Below are 19455 nucleotides of genomic sequence, written 5' to 3'. Positions count from 1 at the left end.
CAAATAAAGATTTAAGGTTTACAAAGCTCTTTCTTCACAACAACTCTATGAGGCAGGTGGTATAAATGTTTTGATCCCTGTTTTATAGATGAGAAAATGGAGAGGGGAAGTGATTTGCCCACACTCAGCAGATAAGGTTAGAACGTACATCTAATGGTAGTTTCCAAAATACCCACTTCCTCTGAGCTGAAAGGGACCTGAGAAATCATCCCCCACCCCCACCCCAAGCTCCTCATCTTATAGAAGAAACTGAGGCCCAGAAGACTTAAGTGTTTCATCCATGGCCAGGATTTAAACCTGGTTCTTTTGACAGCAGATACAACACAGGAATAAAAGCCAAGCCTTGAACCCAAGACTCCAAAATGCACATTCTTTCTCCTGTATCATTCTACTTCCCTATTCAGACACCTTTGCAATCTTCAAGTCCAGAGAATCTACAGCTCATAGAAACTTTCCAAAGGTCACTCAGCAAGTTATTGTCATACCAGTGCCCCAGTCTCCTGCCTCCCAGGCAGGTGCTCTTCTCATGGATTCACAACCTTCCGGAAGGCTCATTCCAGCGAGCTGCTCAGAATATGTCATCCTTCAACTATTGCTTTGAAGGAAAATAAAGCTAAGTCCTGTGTTTTCCTAACACTGCTCAGTTCTCTCTGGAATGGAGCCATGTCCGGAGCATTGTTTAGGGAAATCTCTTTTTTCCTGATTGGCCAAGTGACTGGGAGATTTGGGGCCAGGGCTTTTTCTGATTGGAAGAAAGGAATAGTACCACTGGAGGGGACGGTCTATAGTGGGGCTTCTTAATTTTTTTGTGTTACAGACCCCTTTGGCAGCCAAAGGAAGTCTATGGACACTTTCTTGGAATATGTTTTTTAAAGCATAAAATAAAATACAAAGTGTCCTAAAAGTCTTAGTGCAGTTGAAACACCCTACCTGGAGGATTACAAAGGACACCTATATTTAACATGTAATTGAGGGAAAAATACATTACATTTAAAAAATAAAAAACAAAGGAAGCCCATATTAAAACTATAAAGCTACACATTGTGAAACTATAAAAACAATATTGAAATACCGTCATCCAAATGTTTTCTTTAAAAAAAAAAAACTACAAGTTCATGGGTCTCAGATTAAGAACGCTTGAATGAGTTTCCAGTTTCCCTAAAAAGAAGAAGGAAGTCCTAGAAGGGAAGAAGTAGTAGAAAAATTTAGATTCCAAGGACCTGGAATCAAATCTCAGCCTTAGGTAATCATATTATTGTATTTTACATTATTTCATTTGATCTTCAAAACATCCCAGTAAAGAATGTTGTACAGAGTTATTATTCTTGTTTTTACAGAGCGAGAAACTGAGGTGACAATTGCTGCCCAAAGTCACATACTAGCCAGCCAGAACCAGTCAGAATTAAACCCAGGTCTCACTCCAAATTCAGTATTTTTTTCTCCCACATCACAATTGCCTCTTTAGTTGGCAAGTTACTTAACCTTAAGCTAGGTGGGGCCACTGTACACAGAGTGCTGGGCCTGGAGTCAGGAAGAGTCATCTTCCTGAGTTCAAATCTGGCGTTAGACACACTAGCTGTGTGACCCTGGCCAAGTCACTTAACCCTGTTTGCCTCAGTTTCCTCACCTATAAAATGAGCTGGAAAAGGAAATGGCAACCATTCCAGTATCTTTGCCGAGAAAACCCCAAATGTGGTCCATGAAGGGTCACACATGACTGAAAAACTCAGTAACAACAAAAATCTCTAAGAGCACCTTCTAGTTTAAAAATCCTGATATTCATTTTTTACAGATGAAGAAACAGAGACTTACAGAGGGTTAAAAGATGTCACAGAACTTTAGGATAAATGACCCAGGCATCATCTAGTCCAATGGTGTCAAACTCAAAGAGAAATGGGGGCCACTAGACCATATATAAGGATACATACAGGCCACATATTGACTTGGAAATCTACATTTTTACATTATCGATGTTCTAGTGTATTTTTATTTATTGTGTTAAATATTTGCCAATTATATTTTAATCTGATTCAGGCCACACTATAGCACTCTACAGACTCTGATCTAGTCCAGAAGTCCTTAGTCTTTTGTGTTTGTGTGTGTGTTCTGGTTTCCTATGACAGTCTGGGAAGCCAATCGACTCCATCTCAAAATAAGGTTTTTAAATTACAAAATAAAATTCATAGGGTCATAAAGGAAAGGAAAATAAAAATGAAAATGTAATTTTTCCCCTCCATGTTGAATTTTACAGACCCCTTGAAATCTATCCATGATTGAAGAATTCCTGGTCTAATCCAGCCCCTGTTTTATAGGTGAGGAAATAAAGCTCCACAGAATGAAAACACCAAGAACACATATTGATTCATTGTCAGAGACTCCTGACTGCTCCTAAGCTGTCTGAACCTGGGCAGGGAAATTGGTTCCCCTTGTTCAGGCCGGCACAGAACCTAGTTTGAGGGAGAAAGAACGTTCTGAGGTCCCCATGAGGTCCTCTCTAGAGAGAGAAGGGAGACTCAGACTTTTGCTCTGGCACACCCTCTGAGCACTGTGAGGATGAGCCATGATAGGAAGAAAGCACTGCTCAGGTTAGGACAGTGCGTGGCTTGAAAAGACTATCTGTGTCAAATACAAAGGAGCTTCAAGCTTCAGGAGAAAAATCAAGCCAAATATTAAAATCCCCCACAATGATGCAAACGTCCCGAAGAATAGGGACATCTTAACGTTTATAAAGATCTATAATTTGTCAAGTGCTTTCTGTACAACAATCCTGTGAGGCAGGGAAGGCCCATCTAACAGGTGGGGAAACTGAGACTCATAAGGTAAAGTGACTTGCCCATAGTCATGAAGCTAGTAAGTATCAAGACCAGAATTTATACCCACTAGATCACACTGCCACGATCCAGATACCACCAGTCACCTGAAGGCAACCAGCCAGATGACTCCCAAATCCAACCTTCATCTCCTGACATTGAATTTTTCCATTTTTTGTCATCTTTTCCAATTCGATAAGTATAAGGTGATACTTCAGAGTTTTTAGATTTTGTATTTTCTAATTAGGAGTAACAAATATTTTTTCAGATAATTGCTGGTAGCTTGTTTGCTTTCTTCTTTTGAGAAATATTTGTTAATATCCTTTGACCACTAGTTGTTAGGAAAATGACTTGTAATCTTATAGCTTCATTTCTGTTTCCTATAGATTTGGGATGTCATTTTATTAGGGATGCTTAATGCACAGATTTCTCCATCTGTGTCTTTTCATTTTAGATGCATTGGTTTTGTTCGTGCATGAGTTAAAATTTTACACAATTGAAATGTCTATTATATGTTTTATAATTTCTTCTATTCTACATATGGCAACAAAGTCTTCTCTTTGTCAGAACTGTGAAAGCTACAACCTTCCGTTTTCCTTTGTTTTTTATACTGTGATTTTTAATGTTTAGATCATTCCCAATTCCATTTGGAATTTGTTTTGGTATATGTTGTGAAATGCTAGTATAGACCTATTTTTATTTGATAAAAATTTATTTTTAGAAGTAAAAGTCTTCAAAGTAACAAATGTTTATTGTAGTAGTAATCATACAAAAATCCTAAAGTACTATTACAATTACATGCTGCATTTAAATTACATAAATCAGAAACATCATGCATGAGTAAAAGGAAATAAATATCTCTGATGGGGTGCTTGTGTGCTTGTGCTTAGACCCCACTTCCAAGATCACATTTCTCCCTAGCCTCAAAACACTATCTCTGACAGTTTTCTCCCCAGCCCAAGGACACTATGCCTAGCAATCACTCATGAGGGCACCCCACTCAGATGAACTACCTCTCCCCAAAATTACTCATGAGTGGGCCCAGTGAGGCAAACTATCTCTCCCTGTTACAAGAACAAGCTGACCTCTATAGAACTTCCCTTGTAAAAATTGGACTATCTTGTACCTGCCGAATTATCATATATTGATTCCTACAGTTTTCATATATAATCCAGAGGGCAAGCTATAGACATCACCTCTCAAAGTTTTCTTGCTACAGACATAGCAGACCGAAAAATACACCCTTTAGAAATCCCTTCCCCTGGTTTCCAGTAGTGAATAACTACTTGTGACTAAGCTTGTATGTTATCTGCCAGATAATCCACTACTTTTCCTATATAAGCTTCAGCATCATTCCTGTTAGGTTACAGAGTTCCATAAGGAGCTCTGTCCACCATATTGACACATTACAATAAACCTTTGCCAACTTGACTTAACGCTTGAGTCCATGGATTCTTTCCAGACAACCCTTTCCTGTACTTCAGTCTTTGAGGGGTCCCTGAACTTCTCAAACCACATCATCTCCACTTGTAAATCTGTGCTTTTTACTCTCAAGTAAAATGAAAATCACCAGAATAAAAGTTCAGTGAGGAATTAAATGACACCTGTCTTAACTAGAAATCAAGAGACTCGGATTTTAATCCCACCTCTGTACTTAATCAATGGCATGACCTCATGCTAGTCGCTTAGGCCCTTTGGGTCTCAGTTTTCTCCTGAACTAAGCATGGCACACAGTGTAAAGAGCACAATATGGGGGCAGAGGGATTCATTTTGTGGCTCTATCTGTGTGACCTTAGATAAGTCTTTACTTTCAGCCTCAATTTCCCCCATCTGCAAAATAAAGCAGTTCTACTAGGAGGCCTCTGAGATCCCCTTCAGCTCTAGAGCTATGATTTTATGTTCTCTGAGGTTCCTTCCAGCCCAACAATTCTATTTTAGAAAATCTGTGTCCAATAAGTCCACTGAAAGTTGCAGAAAGAAGAATCTAATTTTGCTATTATTCTCATGATTATAGATGTCATGGGAAATAATTTAACATGCATAGATTTTTTTTCAACAAAGGATGCCAATATTTTGATTTGTCGTCAACATCCTTTGAAAAACTTTGGCTTTGTGGAAGTTTGATTTCAATCTTTGGACTTGAAGACTGCTCAGTGTTTTCTTCAAGATACTGTGACCAACACCATTCTTTCCAGGCATCCTTTGGTCTGAAGTTTTAGTTTGTGTTCCTGCTTGATATAGGCTACACTTAAGAGAGAAGCATGCCTTTCTAAGTGCTATGTGCCAAGCTGATTAGGCCTCCAGTATGTTTGTTTTTTTCATTCAGAGAGAGAGACGGATATATATGTATGTATGTATGTGTGCGTGTGTATATATATGTGTGTGTATGTACATATACTATAATATGTATACATATATGTATTATATATGTATATGTGTGTGTATATATATATATACACACATATACACACACTCACACACACATTTCTTTAAGTGGTCTCCCTACAGCATCTCATCAATTCAAATTGTTTGCAGTTATTCTTAGAACATCTGCTTAGACACCATTCTGCTGGCTCATCTGATCTACATTGGGATAAGCACCACTCCTATGCTAGTGAATAAGCTACTTTCTAACCTCTTGGCTTTGCAATTCTGCTTGCCCTTTACTATTAAGAATGGCTTACAGATGACCTTGAGTTTTTACTCACATTTTCTCCTAAATAGAATTCTAGTTTCTAAATTAAATATTCAAAATGATTTTTATTTGACAGATAAATAGCCCCAGCCCTATGTCCCTTTTATATTCAGGACGTAAAAAAGGAATTTTAATGTGAATGTTAAGAAAATCTCATCTATGGGTCTCATTTATTTCCAAATATAAATTTTGTGAGGGAAGGCCTGCCATAGCTAGCCTATAGCAATACCATGAATTCTATCAGAGTTCCAGGAAGTAGTACACCAACTTTCTGTGATTTGACAAAAATTGAATGCATAATTTTACAAACTCAGTCAAAAATTTTGAGTCTAGATGAGTGATCCCATCCATCTGGAGAACTCCCAGTATGGAAACTCATTCCACTTACACTGATTTGAAAGGAAACTAAAACTTACAGTGGGTTCATTACCTGAACACTGAGATGTCAGGTGACTTGTCCATAGTCACATAACTAGTGCATGTCAGGCAGGACTCAAACCAGGCCCATCTGACTACAAGGTCATCCTTTTTATCTACTATGCCATGCTGCCTGTCATAGTTAAATAAAAATATATTTTTAAAATGCATCGATTTTTCCATAATTGGTATCATATCACTGAAAAGTGTTGTATCCAATTAAATCTCTAATCATTCTTAAAGTTTTTAAGCTACAAAAATTTTTTTCTTATAACAAATGCCATTATCCACTTTTTCTTTACAAACTCAGCATATTAACATCTAATTAGCTTCCGCTTCAACTACCTGAATTTGAGATAGTGGTATACTGGCTCTATTAAATGTGATAAATGGGGATTTCACACCTTTTCCCTCCCCTCTCCTTCAGGGAATTATAAGAGGCTCAAGGTGATAGATTTACATTAGCTTGGAAATGTAGTCCATAGACCTAGCCTATCAACCACTGGCTTGATATACAAATTAAAATACATGGATTTTCTTCATGGAAAAAAATATAGTTTCTTAATAAGAATGGACATAATTCATGGCACCTGCTTTTTTTGCATGAAAGGCAGAATCTAAGGAGTAAGATTCCAATTCTGTGGGGACCTTTCAAATGACTTAAGTAAGGATTTACATAAACTCAAGCCTGTGAGCATACGGTTTCAGCTTTGCACAAAAGGACCCATCCTTTGAATTTCTTCAAGAATAGTAGCCAGGTGCTGTAGAATATGCATATAAGAAATCTGCTTCAACAGGTATTTTCTGGCATGCTATGCCATCATCAATGCTACTGTCTGTCTCAGTAAGTTCTACAATCCAGCTCTGTACCCCTACTCACCTGAATAATAAAAAGCTTCTGTGCCTCCCATCAGACTTCACCACTTATTCCCTCTAAAGAAACTCATTAATCTTTTAAACTCATGTGTTCCATCCCTGCCAAAGATGATTCCTTCTTCTTTGCGGCTTGGGAGCATACAAACGAAACTGCTTCATTGGCTGTGATCTATTTTAGAAAGACTGGGCATTAATTCAATTGTTTCTTTACATGTCAGATCATTTTTATCCCTGACTTCATAGTTGAGTCTTTTGAATGCATCCCTGGGGCTTCCTACATCTACATCTGTACCAGACTGAAATGGCATGCCGGTGCTCACGGGAAGTTTTTATTATCGATTTTTCACCTCACCCCATTTCCAAATAATCCATTTTCTGACTATCTACGGACAGTCCAGACTGCACTGACTAGCTACCAAGGAAGATCTTTGCTCCTGAACTTTGGGTAGATTTTGAATTGACTAGGAATTCGGTATTTGCCATGGTGTTTCTATTCCTGACCAACCGCGATGCGCTTCCAGATTCAGTTCAGCTCCACCCTGTAAACCCATTTTTCATCGTACCCTTTTCTTGTTTTCCCAGCAGATCAGACTCAGGTATTTTAGGGATCAGTGGTGGAGACAGCACTTTGCCTATAGTGGTCAGTAGAGATGCACTGGAGAAAAATATTGTCATCACCCACATCCTATACCTGTTTTTCTCCACCTCTTTCTATATTGACTCTCCCCCTAGTGCCTTCTTACTTTCCTCTGCCTCTTCGTTTCACAGGAAAGATCAGTCAATTTCATCAAGCATCTACTGTGCTAAGCACAGGGCATGCAAAAAGAGACATTAATTCACACTAAGATATTAATGACTTTGATAGAGACTATGATGTGGTGGAAAGAAAGCTGGCTATAGACTTAGGGGACCTGAATTAGGCAAGTCATTTAAGCTCTCTGTGCCTCAATTTCTTTATCTGTTGAATGGGGATAAAAATACCTTCACTATGGAAGGTTGGGATGAGGAAATGCTTTATAGACCTTAAAAATACAGTGGAAATGGAATCAATTTTGAGGTTACTCCTCTTAGGATAGTATAGAGAATATCCAAGGAGGGGTCAGTGCTTTCTAATGGTGGAATTTTAGGCAACATGATGATGGCAGGGGGAAGGGTTAGGGATCTTCCTGGAAGCTTTTTGATCATATTATAATGGAAAAAACATTGACTAAGAATCATAGGGATAGGGATTGGATCTCTTATCTCATTGAGAAAGGGAATTGCCGGGTGAAGACACACCCTCCTCCAATGCAACTTACAGTCTTAGAGAGATGCTTAGGGTACTGAGGGGTTCTGGTGACTTGCCCAAGGTCACACAGCCAGAATGTGTCACGTGTGGCCCTTGAACCCAGGTTTTCCTGGCTCTGAGGCCACTTTTCTAACCACCATAATACGCTGTCTCTTTTACCTTAGTATAACACTCATCTCGGTTCAGTTATTTGTCGTTCAGTTGTTTCAGTGACTCCATCTGGGGTTTTCTTAGAAGAGATACTGGCACAGTTTGCCATTTTCTTCTCCGGCTCATTTTACATATGAGGAAACTGAGGCAAACAGGGTTAAGTGACTTGCACACAGTCACATAGCTAGTAAGCGTCTGATGCTGGATTTGAACTCAGTTCTTCCTGACTCCAGGCCTGTTGTTCTATCTATTACACCCCCTAGGGATCACAAAGGTCACAAGAGTGAAATTAGATGTGGAATAACTGTAAGAATCAATCCTGACCCCAGAAAAGGGACAAAGAACTTCCCTCCTTTCGATAGAGAGGTGAGTGCGTGTGGGTGTGGAACGTTGTATACTCTGTTCGATATGGTGACTATATCGGTTCCTTTGGCTTAGGGAAGGCCCGTTTGGTGGTGCTGTGGTGGCCATATTCTAGAATGACTATGATGGAAAAATAAAAGGCATAAATAACATTTGTTTAAAAAGAATGAATTGATTATCATGTAACCAACCCTAAGCAAGATTATGGGGAGAGAGGAGGTCCCAATCTTTGTGGAGTTTGCAGTCTATTTTAAGTAGACAAACTAGACACAGAAAGTCCTTAAAGAACAATCAAAGGCAGCCTGTAATTAAGTGTGGAGAGATCAGCAGGCCTCAAAACAGTTTGGAAGATTTCTTACTGGAGGTGAGACTGGAGCTGGTTTAAAACGCAAATCACCCTGGGAAGGAAAACTCCAGAGAAGAAGAACCTGGGAAAGGATCTGGCCTGGGGCTTATTTGGAACTGGGACTGGGTAGTTTGGGAAGAATGCCATAGGACAGAACGCTGGACGCCTGAGGCCTCACAGGACATAACATCATGCCTCTGGTCACAAGGCCAGGCCTTGAGGGAGCACCTTGAACTACCTGACTCCCTCAACAGACTTCTCTCACGCCACTGAGAAGTTTTCCTCAGCTGTCTCCTCCCTCACTCCTGTCTCACATGAAGAGGTGGTCCTTCTCCTTGCCAAGGCAAACCCTCTTTTGATCTCATTCTATCCCAATTTCTCTAGCAGATTTCCCCCTCTGTTATCCCTTCTCTCTCACTAATCTTCAATCTCTTATTTACTGACTCCTTCCATTTGCTAGAAAGATGTCCACATCTCCCCCAGCCTTAAAAAAAATCCTTAATTGATGCTACCATTCCTGCTAGTGATCCTTGTATATATCTCTTCTTGGCTTCTCAGCTAAACTCTGGAGAAAGGGGCTTCAAATTTCCCTGGGGCTTTGGGGTCAGCCTCCTTCTTGACTTTTCTGCAGCCTTTGACACTGCCAATCACTCTCTCCTTCTAGATACTCTCTTCTTGCTAAGCTTTGTAACTTTACTGTCTCCTGGTTCTCCTCCTATGTCTCTGACTGCTCCTTCTCAGTCTCCTCTGCTGGATCTTCAGCCATGTCTTACCCACTAATGATGTCTTTTCTACCTAGGTTCTCTTCTCTTTTCCCTCTGTTCTATCTCACTTGATAATCTCATCAGATCCTATGGGACTGAGTATCATCTCTAGGCAAATGACTCCCAGATCTATGAAGCTAGCCCTAACCTCTCTTCTAAAATCCAGTTCTAGTATTACCCTGACATCTTGAAATCAATTTCCCATAAGCATGTCACCATGTTCAAAAGAGAACTCATTATCTCCCCCCCCCCCCCGCCAAAAAAGCATCTTCTCCTCCCAATTTCCCCAATGTCACCATCCTCTCAGTCACCCAGGCTCACAACTATGGTGTCCTCACTTCTTCTCTTGAACTCACCCCACATACCCAGTCTGTTGTCACATTTTGTGGCTTTTGCCTTTACACCATTTCTTGTCCAGTCACACTACACCTACACCACTTACCTAGACCCTCACAATAGCTTTCTAGTTGATGTCCCTGCCAAAACTCTCCACACCAACGCATCCTCCACTCAGATGTGGATAATGTGATATTCACAACAATGCAATTTTCCTAAAATGCAGTTCTGACCATTTCACTTCCCTACCCAATAAACTCCAGTGGTTCCCTATTAACTCCAAAATCAAACAATTCCTTCATCATTTAAAGCCCCCGACCATCTGACCCACTATTATCTGCCATTTTCACTAGCTGCCCCTTCTTGCCCCTCACCCCATGCCTAGAATGTCCCGCCTCCTCACCTATGACTCTTAGCTTCCCTGGTCTCCTTCAAGACCCAGCTCAAACCCCACCTTCTGCTGGATGCCTGATTCTCCTTACCTCCCTCCCCCAAACATTTCCTCTGACTTTATTTTCTTGACTGCGTATCATCAATACACGGGTTACCTGCATGCTGTCTCCCTGTTAGAATGGGAGCTTCCTGATGGCAGGGCCAGTGTTTTTGCTTTTCTTTGTATACTTAGCACGGTGCTTGGCATATAGTGAGTGCTTAATAAATGTTTGACTTCAATTTGGAGCCAAGAGGCCTGGGTTCTAGTCCCAGCTTTGCCTCTTAGTAGCTGCAGGAGCCAATCCCTTACCCCACTCTGAGTCTACAGTTTCCTTATCTGGAAAATATGATGTGATGCTCGCATCACAAAGCTGTTAAGAGAAAAGCTATAAAGACAAGCTGTCCCCTGAAGCGAATGGGGATATTTACAGTCAATTCTAAGCCTGATGAGAAGCAGTGTCAGGGCTCACCAACTTCAACCTTGGACAAGGCATCGTTGACGCAGAGAGGGATTATCTGGGGGCATCTATTTGTTACTCTCATTTTACCAATGGTAAAACTGTAACCCAGAGCCAAAGCAAGGAAATGGATGAGATCTCATAGCATGTTGTCAGAGGGCCTGGAAATGGAGCTCAGATTTTTTTAATGAAGAGCTCTTTTGACTCTAGGGGACACTGGGGATGTCCCCATCCTTAAAGCACTCTACCTGACCCCAGTAGGCTTGAAATCCTGTTTGACAGAAGCAGGTTCATGGGACTACGGATTGTTAGAACCAGAAGGAACTTAGCTCTAACTTAACCAGATCATTGATTAATACATTGTCCCCTGTTACAGACTAGTTCCCCTGGGAGGGGTCCCAATGTGTAATGGAACCATCATTGACAGAGATGCCTGAGTAAGAGTTAATCTGACTTTCCAGGAAGGACAGTATGACAGTGAGGTTGAAGGGAGAGCAAAAGGCTCCCTGAATCAGAGTAGGTGACAGGGAATGATACATAATAAGGCTGGAAATGGGGGCTGGAGGCTGGAGGAGGGGGTTTGATTTTGATCCAAGAGGCAATAGGGAGGCAGTGGGGTTTTTTGAGAAGGGCAGTGACACGATCAGGCCTGGGCTTTAGGATATTTATTTTGGCAGCCCTGTGGAGGATGGAGAGGAGAGACTGAAAGCAGGGAAACCAATGAGTAAATGATTGCAATAGGACACAGGTGAGAACCTGAATTAGAGTGATTGGGGAAATCAGCAAGGCCTGGCAGCCAATTGGAGGCGGTCGGGAAAGAAGTGGAGAGAGTAGAGCAGGATGATTCTGATTTGGGAAACCTGGGGAAGGATAGTAGGAGAGGCCCTCTGCCAAAGTAAGGCAGTGTGGAAGATGGGTTGGGTTAACGCTGAGCAGAATGACCTTCATTTTGGTGATGTTGAGATTGGGATGCCCATGGGACTTCCAGGTGGAGACAACCCACAGGCAGCTGCCGGGACTGGGCTGTGAAAAGACAGGCAGGTTATTTCACTGCTGATTGAGTTCTTTATTGGTTCAACTGCTTTGAAAAGCATTTTGGAATTAATAAGAAACATTACTAAATTATTCATGCTATTTAACTCATGAACCCCCTCAAGTATTTCATGACATCAAACAAAGGCCATCCTATACAAAAATAGTCATAGTTGGGCTGTTTATAATAGCTAAAAGGTAGAGAAAACTAGGTTGCCCAACGGATCAGGAAGATTTGAGCTCAAATCTCACCTCAGAAGTCAGATGATGCTGGGCAAGTTAAATAACCACTGTCTGCCTCAGTTTCCTCATCTGTAAAAAGGAGGTGATAATAACAGCACCTACCTGCCAGGGTTGTCATGAGAATTAAATGAGATATTTGTAAGGCACTTAGTACAGTGCCTGGCACATAGTAGACATTTGATAAGTGCTTATTTTCTTCATTCCCACAAGCTGGATAAAAAAATATGCCTAATGGTTGGAGAATGACGGAACAAATCATGGTATATGAATGTAATGCAGTGTTCCTGAGCCATAAGGGACGAGGAATTTGAAGAATCACATCAAATGATGCAGAATGGAGAACAACACCCACAATGACCACGATGCAAATGAAGTCCTTGCTAAAGGCAGTAAATCCAGATCAGATGCAAGGGATGGTGTGTCCTGCTTACTGCTAAGAACCAATGAACCAACAAACAAACCCTGCTTTATAAAAGTAGAAAGTGACCTGTACTATGAATCTTAATCAATCTATTACGGAGTTTGGTATGAAGGTTTTAAAATTAAGAACTCTAGTCAAGGAATATGAACTCTGGTTGTTTGAGTGTTACTTGGGAAGTATCTAGGTGATGCAGTGGATAGATCGCCAGGCCCGGAGTCAGGAAGACTCATCTTCCGGAGTCCAAATCTGACCTCAGACATTTACTAGGTGTGTGACCCTGGGTAAGTCATTTAACTCTGTTAGCTTCAGTTAACTCGTCTGTAAAATGAGCTGGAGAAGGAAATGGAAAACCACTCCAGTATCTTTGCCAAGAAAGAGTCACAAAGAGTTGGATATGAATGAACAACAGCAAATGGGAAGTATCTGTTTCATCAAAACAAAATGAATAAATTAAGCCCTCTGAGATTACCTCCAATTTACCCTGCTTGTGTTTTGTTTGGATGTAGTTGTTTTCATCTTGTCTCCCCCATTAGAATGTGAGTTCCTTGAGGGCAGGGACCATTCTTTGTATCCCCAGCCCTTACTTAAATGACTGGCAAATAGTAAGTACCTACGAAGTATTTGTTGACTGAATGAATCATTCAGATTTAAGGGTCTGGTTATGCATATAAATAAATATCTATCTACAACGACTCCCTAGCCCTAACTTTGTGGTTTTGCCCTTCCAGGTCCATAGCCACCACGATGAGGATAGCCATCATTGGTCAGAGCCTCTTTGGCCAGGAAGTCTACTCCCGACTCCGGAAGGAAGGCCATCAGGTGGTGGGAGTATTCACTATTCCTGATAAAGATGGGAAAGCAGATCCACTGGGTAAGCCAAGCATGGCACCTCGAACACAGTGAGCTCTTAACCAATGTTTGCCGACTGGCTGGCAAAAGACAGCCTATATTGCAGATCAGAATCATGCGAGAACCAGGCCTCAGTCAGCTGAGAAACCAGCCAGACCAGCTGTAGCCAGGACTGGGAGGCTTGACAGACCTAGCAGGGTAGGGGAAACAACCAGGAAAACCTTTAGCAGTAGACAATGAGAGGCAGTCTAGATAAATCAATAATCACCAACAGAGAGGTCAGGATATAGGAGGCAGGTGGTTACCCCAGCAAGAGGATGGAGGGTGTCCTTAGTAAGGGGTGTCAAGCAGCCGGCTTAGACAGATATTTCATGATGGAAGGAAAAGCAGATGGATTATTTAATTAATAGAAGAATAATTCAGAAAACTCCAAGGGAAGGAGCAAATATGGGGACAGTGGCTGCATGTAGCACCTAGTGATAAAAGGAATGTTGATCTGGCTGTGATGGAGGAAGTGCTGTGTTTGTTACCCCATGCCAGTATGCTTAGCTAATCCAGAGGTAGCTGCATCTGTCTTAAGGCACAGAAGGGCTTACTCAGAGGAGAGGGAGAGGAAGAAAAGAGGAAGATAGAAGGGAAGAAAAGGAAGGAAGAAAATCAAATGGTAGAATAGAACTTCATCCCTTTGCGTCTTCCACAGCCCTGGAGGCAGAGAAGGACCATGTGCCCGTGTTTAAGTTTCCCCGATGGAGGGCGAAAGGGAAGGCCCTGCCCGAGGTGGTTGAGCAATACAAGTCTCTGGGAGCCCAGCTGAATGTCCTGCCCTACTGCAGTCAGTTCATCCCCATGGAGATCATCAATGCACCTGAACATGGCTCTATCATCTACCACCCATCGCTCTTGCCCCGGCATCGGGGAGCTTCTGCCATCAATTGGTAAGAGGATAGGAACCAGGCAGAGGCCAAAGGCCAGCCCACATCTGTCCCTCACAAGTAGATCTGGCTTTTCCACCCTCCACTGAATAGATGGAGTGAGACACACCAGGCAGTGCCCTTCTTTCTAAGTTTGTCAGGTATGGCACAAGGAAACTCTATTATTAGGGGTTTACTCCTTTGGTTCAAAATTCTATCTTCTGGGCTTTCATTTTTAAAATGCCAGAACTCTTTAGAGCATAAAGGTTCACCTTCGGGGGCCAAGCAGAATAAAGGTACTCTCTCTTCTCCATGACCACTCTTCAAGTACTTGATGAAGGTTACCAAGTTCCCTGACTCTTCTCTTCTACAGACTAACTGTCCCTGATCCTTTTAGCCAAACCCTTTGTGTGGATGACACACTCTCCATTCCTCTTAGCATCCTGCTTGCCCTCTTCGGGACATAGTTTCATTATCACTAAAATCGGGATAATAACATTTGTTCAGCTTGTCAGGGTTGTATTAAAAATGTGTTTTGTAAACTTTAAAATGAGCTGTTGTCCTCCCTGTCCCCAGGACCCTGATCCATGGGGATCAGAAAGGAGGCTTTACTGTCTTCTGGGCAGATGACGGCTTGGACACAGGAGACATCCTGCTCCAGAAGGAGTGTGAAGTTCTGCCTGATGACACCGTGACCTCACTCTACAATCGGTTCCTCTTCCCTGAAGGGGTCAATGGAATGGTAATTTCTTTTCTTTTAAAATAAAAGTTTTATCGATACTTTAAAAAATAATCATTTCTAGATACATACCCCACTTCTCATCCCACCCTAAATGAGACTCCCTTCTAACAGAAAAAAAAAAAACAGTAAGTCAGAATCAAGTGACACAGCCCATGTCTGATGGTGTATACACCATTCTATACCCATATAACCAAACCCCCATCTCTCTAAGGAAAAGAGGGAGGGGTAGGTATTTTATCATTTCCCCTCCGGGGCCAACATTGGTCATTACAGTCACATAGTGTTGGGCTTCATTTAGTGTACTTTTTGCTTGCATTATTGTAGTTTATATGTTGTTTTCCATGATCTGTTTCATTGCATACCAGTTCATATAATCCTCCCCACATTTCTCTGAATTCCTCCTATTCATAATTGCTTACAATGCAAGAATATACCACTGTATTCATATACTACAATTTGTTCAGCCATGGAGTAATTACTGAGGTCAGCTACCTCCTGAAAGACCTTCCATCCTGAGTGAAAACAACCTACTCAGCTCTTCAAGATGTACGTTAAAGTCTACAGGGATCCTGCTCCAACCAGGCCTTTGACCTGCTGGCCACTACCAGTGATAGCAAGGTGTACAGTGGGATGGACAATTAGTCTGTTCTCCTGTGGCATTTCCTATGTCTCCATGAATCTACGGGTATTCTTGTGAAAACTTTGGGGGCTTTTCTGATAATGACATTTTTATTTCCAATAATCTCGATTATTGGAAGTAGCATGGTACAGTGAAAAGAGTGTTGACCTCAAAGTCAAAGGAACTGAGTTCAAAGAAAACTTAGTTTTCAGTTTTGTGACCTTTGGAAAGTCCCTTAACCATTCTGGGTCTCAGTTTCCTCACCTGTAAAATGAGAGAGCTTTAGTCATAGGATGATATATTTAGAGCTAGAGGGGATATCAAAGACCAACTCTTTTATCTTACAGATGAGGAAACTGAGGCTTAGAGGGTTTAAGTGACTTCCCCAAAGTTACACAGGCAGTAGCATCAGAGGCTATATCTGAACCCAAGCCCTCTTGTCTCTAGAGGCAAGACGGTCTCCACTATGCCACACATCCTCCTTGGGAGCTCCCTTGTTTCTTGTAAGCAGTCCAGCCATTTGTCCTTGGGCTCATGGTATGAAAGGTTGGAGTTGCCAAGTGATTCTTCATGTGTAAACTATTTTCTGAGCCCATGTGATCTGATTGCTCAAAAAGCGAAAAGGACCTTAGACCTCCCTGGTCCCCCTTGTTCAGTAATCATTCCCCTTTAGACTTCACACAGCCCTCTGTGCCTCTCTGGTATATTATCTAATATTGTATATTATAGAATCATAAAATCATAGGTTGGAATGGACCTCAGAAGTCATCTAGTTCAACTCCCTGTGACTGTTGAAATCATCTCCACAACATCTCCATCCTCTCCTTTAACAGCTCCAAGGATGGGAAACATTACCTTCCAAGATATCCCGTACCATTGCTGGACAGCTCAAATTGTTAGAAAGATCTTTAACTAACAGAACTTTAGAATGAGGCAGTGATAGTCCCGCTATACTCAGCCCTCATCAGACCAAAGCTGGCCTATCATGCTTCCTTCTCTATGCCACATTTTAGGAGTGTCTCTGGCAAACTGAAGGTGTCTAGAGAAGGGCAACCAGGCTGGTCAGAACTTGGAGCCATGTCCTTTGAGGAACAATTGAAGAATCTGGTTGGAGATGTTGAACCTGGGGAAGAAAAGATTTTATGAAGAACATGATTTCTTTTCCAACTAATTGGTAGAATTTTGTATAGAAGAGGAAGTAGACTAACTGTTCCAAAGGATGGAACAGGATAAACAGGAATATCCAGCTTGACAGATTTGGGCTCAACATAAGAATCAACTTTCTAACAGAGCTGCCTAAAGATCGAATAGGGTTGCTGTGGGTGGTAGTGAGCTTCCTATCACTGGAAGCCTTCAGGGAGAGAAGTTGGACAGCTACCTGTAAAAGAAGTAGCAGTGGATGGGAGTTTGGCTTCAAAGACCCCCAGGGCCCTTCCAGCTTGGAGATTTTATATTTCTAAGCCCTTGTTTGCTTGGTGACCTGAGGACTTTTGAAAAGTAGCTATCACAGTAGGGGATGAAAAAGAAAGTTGAGGCCTCAGAGGAGTCCTGGAGAGAAGGCTTTCTATGCCCCCTCAGTGTTCCATGACACTTATTATGTGGAGAGCTGCCCCAGTGCCCCGGTTGAACTCACCAAGGGTTGCCTTCTGTAGCTGAACTCAGAAGTGAGCAGTAAGTGAATCCAACTCAGTGCCACCAGCACAGATAGAAGAATTCTAGAGAAGAGGGAAGCTGAGTTGTGATCAGAGCTATCCAACTCCAATGAGTGCCTTCTTTTTCTTCTCCTTAAGCAGGGTGAGGGGAGAGAAGGGGAGGCTCCACATTCCCTTGAGGTCCAGAAGTCTCTGTTTTCCATTTTCCAATAAAAGCCCTACCTGAACTTTGTGTGCAAGTAATGCTGGGGTTGACACATCCTCAGTAAGCCACGGGCAAATATTGTTCTTTGGGTAGCAGTGATGGGTTCGTTTTGAACCGCACACACACACTCACCCATTGTCACCAATGGTTCACATAGGAAAAGGCTGGGGAGGGTAGTTTGTGGCCAGGATTGGTAGGTTCCATCCGAGGCCATGGAATAATATTTTTTCTTTGTGTACATCTAATAGATCCATGTGAGTATGAACCCCATAGCCTTGAAGTCATTAAAAACAAGTTCTTGCCCTAGAACCACATCTGTCACTGGCATTAAAAGCATTCCTCTAGGGTGTTATTGGGCCATATGAGTACACCAACACTACCTGGTACCTTACATCCATGGAGTATCCCCGGTGTTTGTGAATAGAGATGAGCCTGTCAAAGTGAAGACATACACCCATGTGAGGCACCTCTCCTACTCACAAGTGTGCTACACCCATGAAAAAGCCACTATGACCTTGCTTATTTCTCCTCAGGTGGAGGCAGTAAGACTAATCACTGAGGGGAAGGCCCCCAAAATACCTCAAACTGAAGAGGGTGCAACTTATGAAGGAATACAGAAGAAGGAAAATGCCAAGGTAAGGGTCAAAGGAGCAGTCAACAAATACGACCCAAACTCACCTTGTCCAGAACAGAACTCATTGTGTCCTCACACCAAAGAAAAGAAACCTACCTCTCTTTTGAATCTCTTTTTTTCTGTTGACAGCACCACTGTCCTTCACACAGAGATAACAATTCTTCCAGAGGAAAGGGAGGTTGAGTTGTGATTAGAGCTATCCAACTCCAATGAGTGCCACCTTCTTCTTCTCTTCAAGGTGGGGGAGAGGAGAGACAAAAGAAGCCTCCTCATTCCCTTGAGGTCTAGAAGTCTCTCTGTCTTCCATTCCATTCTACCTGGTTTTTGTTGCGCAGGTAATGCTATTGTTGACACCCTCAGCAAGGCACTACAAGACACAGCACATCTTGCATCTTTTTAGTAGCAGTGATAGGTTTGTATTGAACCACGCACACTCTCTCACCCATTGTCACCAATGGCACACAAGGTTCACAATGTTGATGTCAGCCTCATCTTTTCACTCTCACTCACCCCACATAGCCAAACAGGTACCAAATCTCATCATACCTATCTCTACAATATTTCCTGAATATGTTTCCTACTTGCAACCCTTACAGCTAGAACTGTAGTTCGGGTCCTCGTCACCCCTGGTCGGACTACTGCAGTAGCCTTTAAATTTGTCTCCCAAGCTCAAGCCTCTCCTAGATATAATCCATCCATTCAGCCACCTAAGTGATTTTTCTAAAGCACAGACCTTACCATGTCATGTCCTTACACACACACACACACACACACACACACACACACACACACCTCCCTATTTCCCTATTTTTTCTAGAATTAAATGGAAACCTCTCTCTTTGTCATTTAAAGTTCTTCACAATCTGGCCCTGATCTACCTCTCCAGCTTCATTACACATGACTCCCCTCTGTACTGTCTGCAATCCAACCTCACTAGAGTACTCTACTATGATGCATACATGATGCTCCATTTCCACTGACTGTGCCCCATGCCTGCAATATACTCCTTCCTCACCTCCATCTCTCAGAATCCCTGGTTTCTTTCAAAATTCAGTCCTAGCACCACCCTCTATAGGAAGTGTGTCCTGATTTCCCCTAATATTCTCTTCCTTCCTTAACTACCTCCATCCATTTTGTATATACTCTGTATGTATTTATATGTGTACATGTTGTCTCCCTCTTTAGAATGGAAGCCCCCTGAAGGCAGGGATT

General features: G+C 42.0%; 1 protein-coding gene and 1 pseudogene across 2 annotated transcripts in view; one reads left to right on the top strand and one right to left on the bottom strand.

Moving 5' to 3' along the window:
* The window catches only part of ALDH1L1 (aldehyde dehydrogenase 1 family member L1), a 72949-nt gene that overhangs the window by 1512 nt on the left and 51982 nt on the right, over positions 1-19455 (top strand). The window contains exons 2-6 of one of the 2 annotated variants that reach the window (XM_036738173.1): positions 8500-8602; positions 13360-13502; positions 14181-14415; positions 14968-15133; positions 18143-18244. In XM_036738173.1, coding sequence (XP_036594068.1) covers positions 13376-13502; positions 14181-14415; positions 14968-15133; positions 18143-18244 — 630 coding nt within the window. In that variant the 5' untranslated portion in view covers positions 8500-8602; positions 13360-13375. The remainder of the gene's footprint in view (positions 1-8499; positions 8603-13359; positions 13503-14180; positions 14416-14967; positions 15134-18142; positions 18245-19455) is intronic. The other variant, XM_036738172.1, reaches the window with a different exon arrangement.
* Positions 6462-7281, bottom strand: LOC118831013 (annotated as a pseudogene).

Source organism: Trichosurus vulpecula, chromosome 9, assembly GCF_011100635.1.
Source record: "Trichosurus vulpecula isolate mTriVul1 chromosome 9, mTriVul1.pri, whole genome shotgun sequence".
Lineage (NCBI taxonomy): Eukaryota > Metazoa > Chordata > Mammalia > Diprotodontia > Phalangeridae > Trichosurus > Trichosurus vulpecula.
This window is presented reverse-complemented; position numbering and strand designations above follow the sequence as displayed.